Source organism: Trachemys scripta, chromosome 1, assembly GCF_013100865.1.
Source record: "Trachemys scripta elegans isolate TJP31775 chromosome 1, CAS_Tse_1.0, whole genome shotgun sequence".
Taxonomy (NCBI): Eukaryota; Metazoa; Chordata; order Testudines; family Emydidae; genus Trachemys; species Trachemys scripta.
Window position 1 is genome coordinate 41,177,872 of NC_048298.1, and position 13,572 is coordinate 41,191,443.

Consider the following 13,572-nt stretch of genomic DNA (forward strand, 5'->3'; position numbering starts at 1 on the left):
CTGTTGAGCCACACTGGTAGTTAGGGCTCCAAAACAGCAAGCATTCAAATGTCTTTGAAGGAGTTATTTTGTTCCTCAGAATATAGGCTAAAAAGTCTCTAGGTGTTAAGGTTGCGAAGAAAACCTCACAAACAGAGCTGGGACCAATAGTGCTGAGAGGTGTGAACTGCTCCTTTCATCTCAGTGAAATGCTAACTCAGATGTCCACTAATCATAAATTTAAATGTCACCATTGTTAAATATTTAATTCCTCAGCTAAGAGAGTACGCTCACAGATCTACACAAGTTACTATGAGCGATATCTCCTTTTGTTGCCACAACCATGTAGCTCTTTGGCAGATTTATTGTTTTCCCCCCTTTGAGAAGGAGACACACTCAAGGCAGCTAGCAAAGCACAAGTACACATTCAAGCCCTCCAGAAGGGGAACTAAGCTCAAGGAAGCCAGTGAAGCCCTAGCAGCTGCCCAGTGAATGATATCTTGAACATTGCACAAGCTACTGTGAGAGGTATCTCATTTTGGCTATTTGCCCAGGCAGTTTATTTTATGGGTGTAGTTGAGAAGAGTGGTATTTCCCCAATCTGACCCAGCTGGCGGGGCTGTGTGTTCAGGAAGCTAAAGAGGAAATGTCATTCACCTGGGAAGATCAAATGGATTCATTCACCACCACTAGATCCACACATTAAAACACAAACAAAACCTCAATTACACTTCTGCTTATATGCAAATTATGTATTAACCAACTTGCATATTTTTTCCATGATAGCGATTAAGTTGTTCCCAATTTTCCCCCTCCTCCCCGAAAAGTGGCAACGCGCTAAACTGGATCCCAGTGCTGGATCCGGGGTTTAGTGGGACTGTGCAAAGATGCATCAGGATTGGGATTTCTGTTTTCTGGCGGAGCAGGAGCGGCAGCATTCTCTACTCAGGCAGGGAACCTGGGGGAAGGCAAAAGTTGGCTGGATCCCTGTTGTGTGGCAGGGTTTTTCCTGGTGCAATCGGAGCGGCGACGCTTCTTTAGCAGCGGGACCTAACATCAGCAGGATCCAGGTGGCGACAGCTTTCCTCTGTTTTTGTTTCCCGGCAGGAGCCAGACAGCGCTTGGGCGGGCTCGGCAGCGGCGCGGGGCGGGCGGAGCGCGTCGAGCTCCATTAACATTCCGTTCCACGTGTTGCTTGTTGTGGGCGCTACAGGTTCCCCACCTGCGCGGCGCCGCAGCCGCCGGCGGGCGGAGCCCGTCCCCGTCGCTTGGGGAGAAGTGACAGGCTGGCCGGAGCTCTGATAGGAGCCGGCCAGAGCAATTCCCAAGGCAACCCAAGCTCGACCCCCTTCCCAGGCCCCGCCCCCTCCCTGGCGGCTGCCGCGGGTAGGAACTGGTCGGTGTGTAAAACTCGACGTGTCCGGAAAGGTGCGTGCCGCTTTCCCTTTCGCTCCGCGCCCGCAGGCAGGGGCCGCGCGTTGCCGGCACCATGCTGGACCCGTCCTCCAGCGAAGAGGAGTCCGACGAGGTGCTGGAAGAGGAGAGGCGGGAGGTGCTGGTGGTGGCGCCCGGGGGCTGCAGCGGTAGCTTGCCGCGAGTCCTGCCGGCTCCCAATCGGGAGCCCCGCGCGAGGGAGCCGGGGCGCCAGGGCAGCGGCTCCGCCAGACCGGCGAGCCCCAGCCCCTCGGTGCTGAGCGAGGGCAGGGAGGAGCAGGAGAGGTTGCAGAAAGAGGAGAAGGAGAAGCGGCTCCGGCTGCAGCTGTATGTGTTCATAGTGAGGTGCATCGCGTACCCGTTCAACGCCAAGCAGCCCACCGACATGGCCCGGAGGCAGCAGAAGGTGAGTCGCCGCAGGCACCGGTCCCACCAGCCTCCCCCGCCCTCACTTCCCGCCTGGCCACTGGGCACTGCCCGCTCCGCCCCTGCTCCATCTCCGCTGCATGGTCCGCGAGCTTTGGGTTTGTTTTCTGCAATGCGACCCCCATCTCGGTAGCAGCAGTTGATCGCTACTGGCAGCCTGAGCCAGGCGTGCTTGCTCAGTCGGGGTGCAATCCCCGGGATCCCGCTGCACGTCTCTGAAGTGCCATAAAGTATTAAATCGCCCGTAACTTCTTCTGAACACGCCCGAGACCGGGATTGTGGGCCATCGTCTGCCCACCTTTCATCCGAGTCTCTGTATCGATCGGTTCAGTAGTGAAGTGTTTTTGTGTCAGTGGGTCACACCGCACTGTTGAGATTAGTTTCCAGCTCGCTAACAGAGCATGGAAGAGCCTGTTCAGAGACTACCATATTCTAGGCTGGGCACATCTCTGGTTCCTTCAACAGGTTGATCTCTTTAATAGGCGTTTGTTTAATGAGCCTCCGAACGTTTGGGAGGAAGAAAATGCAGTCGTTCAACAGAATGTTGATAATAATTTTCACAGATGTTTCTGCAAAGGGAATCAATTTCCTGTATTTTATGTCGGTGTTAACAGGATTATCTTTGCAGCAGATACTCTCTAAAGTAGGTTCCAGTGCATTTTTAAAATCAGCACGGCACTAGTGGCATGTAGAAACGAGCAGAAGAAAATTTCTTTACAAATTAGAAGTTTTTCAGGGTGACCGTTAAATCCACCTATATTGTCAAATATGGGCATATAGGATCATTTTATAGTAAAAAAATAAATAGTGGAAGACTTGTTAGAAGTACTAATCCAGCAGGGTATGATCCATGGCAAAACAGATGTTAAAATGACATTAAACTCTGAAAAGTATTTCATGCAAAAAATAATGTGCTGACCAAATACATTTAAAGATAAATCATGGATATAATACAAAGGAGAATTGTTTTGTAAATGAGACAATCCATCTATTTTGTTTCAGTGATTATTACTAAATGCAGACTCCAGATAAGGAGAAACAGTGTCTTAACAACTCAGGGAACCAATAATGTGATTGTTTGCCTTTTATTAAAGGTAGAGCAAAGTTTCATTTGCTGTGCAATATATTTGGGGCAGGCTCCCAAGATAGTGTGTTACTCTATGCTTTTAGATTTTTCAGTAGCTTAAAAAATACTCAGTTATTGGAAAGTTTATTTTAAAATTTGAAATCTTTTCATTTTGTACTTGGTTCTGTAAATATTGCATAATCAATTTCTAGAAGGATACTAAACAAACTTCTATTAATGACCGCGCTAGAGGCTAACGGAGAGAATCTTTTTAAATTCAGTCTCCAGACAGAATACTTTGATTCTGACTCTTGATCTTTTTGAATACGTAAGGGCTATTGGGAAAGAGAATTGTCTGGGTATTGATAACTCATATATTAATCAGTACATAGATTCAAATCTTCATATATTTCAGAATGTATTTATTTTTAATCCACAAAATGGATTGAATTCCACTTGGTTTGTTGCTGTGAAGACTAGTAAACTATTAGTTTAAGTGTTTACTGTTTTGGGGACATGTAGGGTGCCAGCCTGAATGTGACTGATATAGGTGATGGCAGATTGTCACAAAAATCCAGTAGGCACTAATGTAATGTGATGATAGTAACAGCAACAAAATAGCATATTGTAGTAATTCTTTTATTTCATCTTACTTATTTAAACAGAGAAACCCATGGTCAAGATTTTTCAAAAACAAGTGCCTAAAGTTAGGTTCCTAAATCTATATTTAGGACCTAAAAATAAATGGCCTGATTTTTCCAAAATGCTAAGCACCCAGCTGCTGCAATTGACTACAACCTTTGAATTCACTTATTTTGATGGTAATGCTCCAAGGTAGTACCATGTACATGGTGTTTCTAAAGGTGTGTGAAAGAGGATCTTGAGAATTTCTGAGATCAGTGTAGGGCACTTATTGGTGTTGCACCCAGTGTAAAAGTATGACACTTGCTGTATTAATGTTTAGTCATTGAGCTGTAAATCACCCAATCTGACATCTCACCTCAAATCAAATATGACTACCTGCAATTTTCACTTCTAAGTGACACATGACATTCAGTGTACAGTAATTAAATTGGGACAAATTTTCGTTTGCTTTAAGAATTTAACTGTGGAACTAGAAAGATGTTTTATGTTTTTAATCAGGCTGAAAAACCTAGTGCTTTTGTAAGAAAGAAAAACATGTCATTTTTCAGTGTCCATTACTGTTAGAAGTAAAAAACTATCAGATGTTGTTGTTATAATAATCTAGTAAATGTAACCTATTTAAAAATACTGTAGATCTGTTAGGTTTCAGCTGCTCAGCTAGAATGTTTTATTTACCAGGAATTATCTGAATTGTAAACACACCTGTTTTCAGTACATGCCTCATGATCATTTACAGTGCTGTCTGGAACGTAACAGAAAGCAATATCCCACTTTGTACTAGGGATGAATTTATGATTTAGCCATACAGTCTGTAATTTCAAATTGCAAATCTACTTAAATCATTCATTCATTATTTAGATTATAGTAGGAACTACAGTGTTTTCCAAACATGAAAATCATAGACCCTGCCACAAACAAAACCTATAATTTGAAATAATCTGAATTTTTGTCTATTTCAAAATTAGCTTTTTAAAACTTCATATGTAAAACTTTACTCTTTATATAATAACTCCTCAAAGATTATTTAGATATATCTTGATAATTTTCTTAGCTTTCATTTCTTGTCCACAAAATGTTTAGAGGTTTAATTGTCAAATGCACAAATATCTTCTTGAACTCTTCGGCTATTGATAACTCATGTATTAATCAGAGCCACTAGACAAATAGGAATGTTGTCATTTTAAAAACGGAGTATTCGATAACCTATATGAAAATCTCATTGATCTACTACATATTTTATTATTTGGATTATATAGTACGTTGGGCTGCTTTTTTTTTATGTGTGAGGCTAACTACTATAGACAGCTCCTGCTATCTGTGTTCTTTTCTCCTCCTGCTACACAAGCTAATTAACCATATTTGTTAACCATAGGTATGGGTTTGCTTACCTTACTATTTCTCTACCCCCTACACCCTCTTCCTAGCCCTTCTATAACATGCTTTCTTCTTGATAATGTGTTAAGTAATCTCTTTCTAAGGTAAATTGCCTCAGGAAGCTTCACTTCCAGATGCGTGGCTTGTCTTAAATTCCCTTACCACATTTTGAGGATTTTTTGACTTCTGGCCTCATAGGTCTTAAATAATGGGGTATCTGAAATAAAAAAAAATTTAAAAAGTGAACATCATGCTTGTGCAAAGTTCCACAACTGGTATGTTCTGGGTAGCAAGTGTGCAAGATCCTGCCAATGTGCCTCAACCCCGACTAAGAGGTTCTTAGATTATTTTAAGGTTAGAAGGAACAATTGTGATCAAAACAGGTATTGTGCCCATTTTACAAATGGGCACAGACAATCTAAGTGACATGCCTAAGGTGAGACAGGAAGTCCTGTGGTGCAGTTGAAAAATGAACCAAGATCTTTCAAGTCCTGGTACAGTTCCTCAACTGCAAGACCAGCCTTCTGTCCTACCACATCGAAGGGTTAAAATCTCTTATTCACATTTATTTAATCCTTGAAGTCTGTTATACGGATGTTTAATGTCACTTGTAATGACAATTTCTGCGGTCCTTTTCACAGGGAACTGGACTGAGACCACCCTATTGTGTTGTTTAACGTAGACCACTAGATAGTTCATATGGTATCCACTGGTTGTCACTGATGATTGGGAAGGATTTAAACCAGTGACCTACATGTGGAAATACTCCAAATTCTGGCATCATCTCAGTCTTCCCAAAGACCAGAACTCTTGATGCTGTGCACTATCAGTGATGTTTTTGCTTGCAGGCTTCTAGCAGTCTTGGGGTATGTCTACACTACGGGATTAATCCGAATTTATATAACTTGAATTTTGGAAACAGATTGTATAAAGTCAAATGTATGTGGCCACACTAAGCACATTAATTCGGTGGTGTGCGTCCATGTACCGGGGCTAGTGTCAATTTCTGGAGCACTGCACTGTGGGTAGCTATCCCATAGTTCTCGCAGTCTCCTCCACCCATTGGAATTCTGGGTTGAGATCCCAATGCCTGATGGGGCCAAAAACATTGTCGCGGGTGGTTCTGGGTATATCCTCCCCCCTCTCCAGGGAAGCAACAGCAGACAACTGTTTCGCACTTTTTTCCTGGGTGAACAGTGCAGACGCCATACCACGGCAATCATGGAGCCTGCTCAGCTAAAGACAGCAGTCATGAACATTGTAAACACCTCGTGCGTTATCGTGCAGTTTATGCTGAACCAGAACCTGCAAAACCAGGCGGCGAGGAGTAGGCTACGGCAGCGCGGCGGTGAGAGTGATGAGGATATGGACATGGAATGCTATCAACCCGCGGGACCCGGTGCTTTGGAGATCATGCTGTTAATGGGGCAGGTTATAGCCGTGGAACGCCGATTCTGGGCCCGGGAAACAAGCACAGACTGGTGGGACCGCATAGTGTTGCAGATGTGAGACGATTCCCAGTGGTTGCAAAACTTTCACATGCGTAAGGGCACTTTCTTGGAACTTTGTGACTTGCTTTCTCCTGCCCTGAAGCGCCACAATACCAAGATGAGAGCAGCCCTCACAGTTGAGAAGCGAGTGGCGATAGCCCTGTGTAAGCTTGCAACGCCAGACAGCTACCGGTCAGTCGGGAATCAATTTGGAGTGGGCAAATCTACTGTGGGGGCTGCTGTGATGCAAGTAGCCAAAACAATCACTGAGGTGCTGCTATGAAAGGTAGTGACTCTGGGAAATGTGTAGGTCATGTGGATGGCTTTGCTGCAATGGGATTCCCTAACTGTGGTGGGGTGATAGATGAAACCCATATCCCTATCTTGGCACCAGAGCACCAGGGTACCCAGTACATAAACCGAAAGGGGTACTTTTCAATGGTGCTGCAAGCACTTGTGGATCACAAGGGATGTTTCACCAACATCAACGTGGGCTGGCCGGGAAGGGTTCATGACGCTCGTGTCTTCAGGAACACTAATCTGTTTAAACAGCTGCAGCAAGGGACTTACTTCCCGGACCAGAAAATAACTGTTGGGGATGTTGAAATGCCAATAGTTATTCTTGGGGACCCAGCCTACCCCTTAATGCCATGGCTCATGAAGCCATACGCAGGCAGCCTGCACAGGAGTCAGGAGCAGTTCAACTACAGGCTGAGCAAGTGCAGAATGGGGGTAGAATGTGCATTTGGCCGTTTACAAGGTCGCTGGCGATCGTTACTGACTCGCTCAGACCTCAGCCAAACCAATATCCCCATTGTTATTTCTGCTTGCTGTGTGCTCCGCAATCTCTGTGAAAATAAGGGGGAGACCTTTATGGCGGGGTGGGAGGCTGAGGCAAATCGCCTGGCTGCTGATTACGCGCAGCCAGACACCAGGGCGATTAGAAGAGCACACCAGGAAGCGCTGTGCATCAGAGAAGCTTCGAAAACCAGTTTCATGACTGGCCAGGCTACAGTGTGAAATTTCAGTTTTTCTCCTTCATGAAAACCTGTCCCCTTTATTGACTCATTCCCTGTAAGGAACCCACCCTCCCCCTTCCCCCAGCTTGCTTTCAAAGAAAATAAAGTCACTATCATTAAAAATCAGGTATTCTTTATTAATTGATTACCTTGTTGGCTCTCTCCCTATGTTTATAATCTGGGTGAGGTTTGGGAGGAGGGTAAGAGGGAAGTAAAAGGCCACTGAAAAAAATGCAATATAATGACAGCCTTTTGGTTGGGCTGTCCACTGGGGTGGAGTGGGAGGGTGCACGGAGCCCCCCCCCCCCGCGTTCTTACACGTCTGGGTGAGGAGGATATGGAACATGGTGAGGGGGGAGGGAGGTTATACAGCGGCTGCAGCGGTAGTCTGTTATCCTGCTGCTGTTCCTGAAGCTCCACCAGACGCCGGAGCATGTCCGTTTGATCATGCAGCAGCCCCAGCATTGCAGCCTGCCACCTCTCATCTCGAACGTCCCTCATGACCTCACGTTCACTGGTATCTTTCCTAAATTTAGATACCGTGTCCTTCCACTCATTCAAATGAGCTATTTCATTGCGGGTGCATTCCATTATTTCCGTGAACATCTCGTCTCGTGTACTCTTTCTCCTCTGCCTTATCTGAGAGAGCCTTCGGGAGGGAGGCTTGAAAAATTTGCAGCTGCTGGAGGGAGGGTTGAAAAAAAAGAGANAAAAAACGCTTGCTTTTAAAACAAGTTTTATATTTTAAAAGGTAAACTCACCTGAGGTCCCTTCCATGGGGTCATGGTCTTGGATACTGGGTTGGGAGGGTACTTCAGTCAGGCTGAGAAAAAGATCCTGGCTGTTGGGGAGAACGGGGACGCATTGGTTAGAAGTAACGGAAGAGGAGAAGGACCTAGGGGTCCTAGTAGACCGCAGGATGACTATGAGTCGACAATGCGACGTGGCGGTGAAAAAAGCCAATGCTGTCTTGGGATGCATTAGGCGAGGTATATCTAGTAGGGATAAGGAGGTCCTGCTTCCGTTGTACAAGGCGCTGGTGAGACCTCATTTGGAGTACTGTGTGCAGTTCTGGTCTCCCATGTTTAAAAAAGATGAACTCAAACTGGAACGGGTGCAGAGAAGGGCCACTAGGATGATCAGAGGAATGGAAAACCTGTTGTATGAAAAGAGACTAGAGGAGCTTGGGTTGTTTAGTCTGACAAAGCGAAGGCTGAGGGGGGATATGATTGCTATCTTTAAATATATTAGAGGGATTAATACGAGGGAGGGAGAAGAATTATTCCAGCTTAGTACTAATGTGGATACGAGAACGAATGGATATAAACTGGCCGTGGGGAGGTTCAGGCTTGAAATTAGACGAAGGTTTCTGACCGTCAGAGGGGTGAAATATTGGAACGGCCTTCTGAGGGAAACGGTGGGGGCGACGGACCTGTCTGGTTTTAAGATTAAGTTAGATAAATTTATGGAGGGAATGGTTTAATGGTATAACATAGTAGTCAAGGAAAACCAAGAAATGGTAGGTAAATTGTATAATGGCTGATGGGGTCAGGCTGGAGACTCTTGCCTATATGCTCGGGGTCTTACTGATCGCCATATTTGGGGTCGGGAAGGAATTTTCCTCCAGGGCAGATTGGCTGAGCCTCTGGAGGTTTTTCGCCTTCCTCCGCAGCATAGGGCAGGGATCTCTAGCAGGAGGGTTTCTGCCGATTGAAGTCACCTAAAACAGGATTGGGGACTTCAACAGCAGAGTCCAGGGAAGGGGTAGGGACGGTTTTATGGCCTGCAGCATGCAGGGGGTCAGACCAGATGATCATAATGGTCCCTTCTGACCTTAAAGTCTATGAGTCTATGAGTCCTCCTCCTCCTCCTCTTCCCCGTCCACAGAATCCTCAGGTGTAGCTGATGAGATTATCCCCGCCTCGGAATCCACAGTCAGAGGTGGGGTAGTGGTGGCGGCCCCCCCCAGAACTGCATGCAGCTCGTCGTAGAAGCGGCATGTCCGCGGCTCTGACCCGGAGCGACCATTTGCCTCCTTTGTTTTTTGGTAGGCTTGTCTGAGCTCCTTGACTTTCACGTGGCACTGATCTGAGTCCCTATTGTGGCCTCTCTTCATCATGCCCTTGGAGATTTTTTCAAAAGTTTTGGCATTTCGTCTTTTCGAACGAAGTTCTGCTAGCACTGAATCCTCTCCCCATATAGCGATCAGATCTAGTTCCTCCCGTACGGTCCATGCTGGTGCTCTTTTTCGATTATCGGCCTGCATGGTTACCTGTTCTGATGAGCTGAGCTACCTGTGGTCACCTGTACTCTCCACGCTGGGCAAACAGGAAATGAAATTCAAATGTTCACGGGGCTTTTCCTGTCTACCTGGCCAGTGCATCCGAGTTCGATTGCTATCCAGAGCAGTCACAATGGTGCGCTGTGGGACAGCTCCCAGAGGCCAATACCATCGAATTGCAGCCACACTAACCCTAATTCGAAATGACAATATCTATTTCGGCGCTACTCCGCTAGTCGGGGTGGAGTACAGAAATCGATTTTAAGAGCCCTTTATTTCGAAATAAATGGCTTCGTTGTGTGGACGGGTGCAGGGTTAATTCGATTTAACACTGCTAAATCCGAATTAAAGTCATAGTGTAGACCAGGCCTTACTGATAAACTAAAAAGAGGCTAGATAATTTATTAGGCTTTGATCATTTTATTTTTTCTGCTAATTCAGTATTAGTTTGTTGCTGAGCAAATACTGCAAGATGTGCCAGACTGCTGCTTTTTGTTATGTGGAATATATTATCCAGTAGGGAATGTGATGGAAACCACATATTAAACTACAACCTCAGTCTGAACAGAAACAATATGTATGAGGAAATGGTTTATTTCTTGTAAAACCAATGCAATGGTCTCTATGATATCCTGAGACCACAATACTTAATTTTATAGGCTGAGTTGTATTAATGAATTTAAATGTTTTTAAACTGTGATTTAGCATTTACTCCCCCCTATACAACAAGAAATGTATTCAGCTCATTTATGAAACTCAGGAAACAAGAAGTAAAAACAAATATTAGAGTATTTTATATAAGAACTGCCATATTGGAGCAGATTAGTGGTTCACCTAATCCAATAACCTGTTTTTGACTGTATAATTTACTATAATTTCATCCCTTAATTTTATTTAAGCACAAGCTATGTAAGAAAAATAGTTGTTAAATAGATGTTAGAATTAATCTACAGGATTATGCATAACTAAAAATATTCCTGTGAAATCTGTCTCTAGGTGGAATCCTACCACCCAATCCTTTTATTACCTAATTACCACTAGACTAAGGCAAATTGCAAGAGTAAAAAATCCATGCTAAACATTTTTAGAGAAATTGGGAAGATTAACAGAAATACTTCCAGGAGTGGCCTGTTTTAAGGTGCCGAGTCCCTGTACTCAATTCAAGATCAGCAAGACTTTTCTTTTGCTTGAGACAAAAGTTAAAACAATGGTCAAATGTGCTAAAATGGCTGGCTTAAGCATTAAATTGGAGGCTATCTAGCACAGAGAGGTAAGAAGTCCTCAAGGGATCAGGGCAGGGGTGCACCCTTTTGCTAGAAGTGCTGTACTCCATAGATGTGAATGTACATGCTGAGTGATGAAAAACCTTCCAAATAAACTTCACGGTAGATCTCGCCACATTTATTGTGGAAAAGGAAATGAAATAATGAAAAGATGCAGCAATGGTTGCTGCAATCCATTGTTGTCTATCATTGTACTTATCAATGTTGTAGCATCAGAGCATCTTCAAGTATTTGTAGATTTATTCTCCCACAGCTCCCCTGTGAGGGAGGGCAGGATTATTACCTTCACTTTACAGATGTGCAACTGAAGAACAGAGAGACTAAGTGATTTTTCTCAAGTTGACACACTAAGTCTTCAGTAGAGCCAAAGTTGAATCTAGGCCTCCTGAGTATCAATGCTGTGTCTTAACCAGAAGACCATCATTCCAGTGAATATTTTGCAAATGTTCAACCACATACTTCTCCAGATGTCTTGGAATGTTAATGTCGCCAGTGTACTGAGGGTGGCATTCTATTTTCTCTGAGCAATAAAGCCTAGTCTAAAACAAGTTATGACTTTGTTCTTTGTTCCTGAGAATCCAATGAAGTATATGGTGGTGTCTTTCTTCTCACCCCCATCCTCCCAAAATACAGCTGATTCAATTTATATTTGGAAAGCTCATAGAATAAAGTGTGTAAACAGAAATGGATTGTTCTGTAAACTGTTTTCAGTCTAGAAAGAATTTTGTTTGTGAACATGCATTGAACTACCTGAGTGAGAAAAGATGGTGACAATTATAGTGCTCAGTTTTATTCATGGACTACATGCGAGAGGAATGGTATCTGGGTGACACATCAGGAGGAGGGTTCCTGAGTAAACAGAGGACAATAAAGTGGTAAAATTCAGTGCCTGAAAGGATATCAAATGACTGCTTTTTCCTTCCATATTTATAATTTTACTTTAATAATCAACATGTACATACAGTAGAAATCCAAGGATGGGGGAAGAATTCAAAAATAAATCAATAAAAAACCTATCAAAACCAAAGAGAAATATTCCCAAGCATGGTGTGAAGTCATACAACACCAAGAGTTAATTAAACTATGCCTTTAACTGATTATAAAGAATGGACACAAATTTAGCTGGCTGTTTAAGATCAGAACTAAATCAGTCTAATATCTGAATCAGAAGAAGCAAAAAGAATAAACTATTTCAAGTAGTAAATGACTGACATTTCATATTTTTTCACTTGAAAATAGGAGGTTGCGGATATAACCAAACAAACCCACAAGTGAGTACATCAGAAGCATTACTACTCAAAGCTGGGAATAATGGAATTCAATAATTCATTTTCATCTGAATCCCACAAGCTTCCTTTCGCCTGTTTTTTTCCCCCCATTTTTTCTAGGATTTTATCAATGATAGAAAAGTTGATCATAAGTTATAATAATAAAACCTCCAACTATCAGGAAAAATTTAGCAAGAAACAAAACCACGGTGTCTATCCCCAGGGAACAGACTGTTTTGTCAGATTTTTCTTTTAGGCCTGTTTTGCCCAAGCAATATCTGGAAATACATCTATTTTTTCTTCTCCTGATACAAACTATCTCCTGGATGCTTCCGGGCCTTCTTCATATGATGGTCTCAGACCAAAGTAAAGGTAAATGTGGAAGTACCCCACAAAGCCAATTCTGATAAGATTCAAGGGGTATTTCAGAGGAAGAAGTACATTGCAAAGAATTCTCATGCTCCCTGCCAAGGCAGATCAAACTTAATCAGAAATGGTTTCTATCAAGAGAGGTAAAATGGAACATTGATCTTCTCCCCCCCATGCCCTCAGGGAGAGCTAACACTCCCAAATTACAGCTCTTAAAATGATTTTCCACCATGTCTTTTTTTTCTGATGAAACTCAGGCTTATCTTTTACAAGCAACCTAAGGCCCTGTCTTGATGGGTAAAGTGTTTATTTTACTTTCAGTTCTCTTAGATAGATCCAGTTAGCATGCCATGATTTGATAAGCCCTGTGAATGCCCAAGATGTGGGTTAACACAGCTTCACATGTGTTTAAAAGGCTATTCAATTGTGTTGTGCTAACATCATTGAAAAATTCACCCTTTTTGTCCATCAGAAAAGGCTTTGGGGTTTTAGATTTTTTTTACCTTAGACTTGTCTGTGCTAGTAAAATTACCCATTGAGGGTGATGGATGTTGGCCATGGATGGAGGTTGAAGAAATATTGAAAGCTGTTTTATAGGAAGTGAAGCCAGTGACACAGTGTCCAGCACCATTTCACAGAATGGCGATTTTAAAGCAGAACTTTGTCAGTTAAAACTGCTGTCTTGTTTATCCAACTCAACCTCAATCAGATGTGGCTTGGTCAAAAGTTTGTCTAGTTAGTTAGCACCCATTATGCCTCTGGTGTTTAAGGCAGCAGCGAAGCTCCTCCACTCCTGTATGTTTCTGGCAAGTCTTTCAGTGGTTCTCCAACTGTGCTCCAGGTTTTTCAGCTCGGCTTCCACAGCAATTTGCCATGTTGTTTTTGGGCAACCTCGTTTTCGCTTGCCTTCAGGTGTCCATCTTATTGCTACTCTGGTG

General features: G+C 43.5%; 1 protein-coding gene across 26 annotated transcripts in view; it reads left to right on the forward strand.

The window, feature by feature from the left end:
• Window positions 1–1,235: 1,235 nt before the first annotated feature.
• The window catches only part of CADPS2 (calcium dependent secretion activator 2), a 570,146-nt gene continuing 557,809 nt past the window's right edge, over window positions 1,236–13,572 (forward strand). For 11 of the 26 annotated variants that reach the window (XM_034768369.1, XM_034768330.1, XM_034768390.1 and 8 more), the window contains exon 1: window positions 1,240–1,819. In XM_034768369.1, coding sequence (XP_034624260.1) covers window positions 1,469–1,819 — 351 coding nt within the window. In that variant the 5' untranslated portion in view covers window positions 1,240–1,468. Of the gene's footprint in view, window positions 1,820–13,572 lie in introns of all 26 variants that reach the window. The other 15 variants (XM_034768239.1, XM_034768312.1, XM_034768352.1 and 12 more) reach the window with 6 other exon arrangements.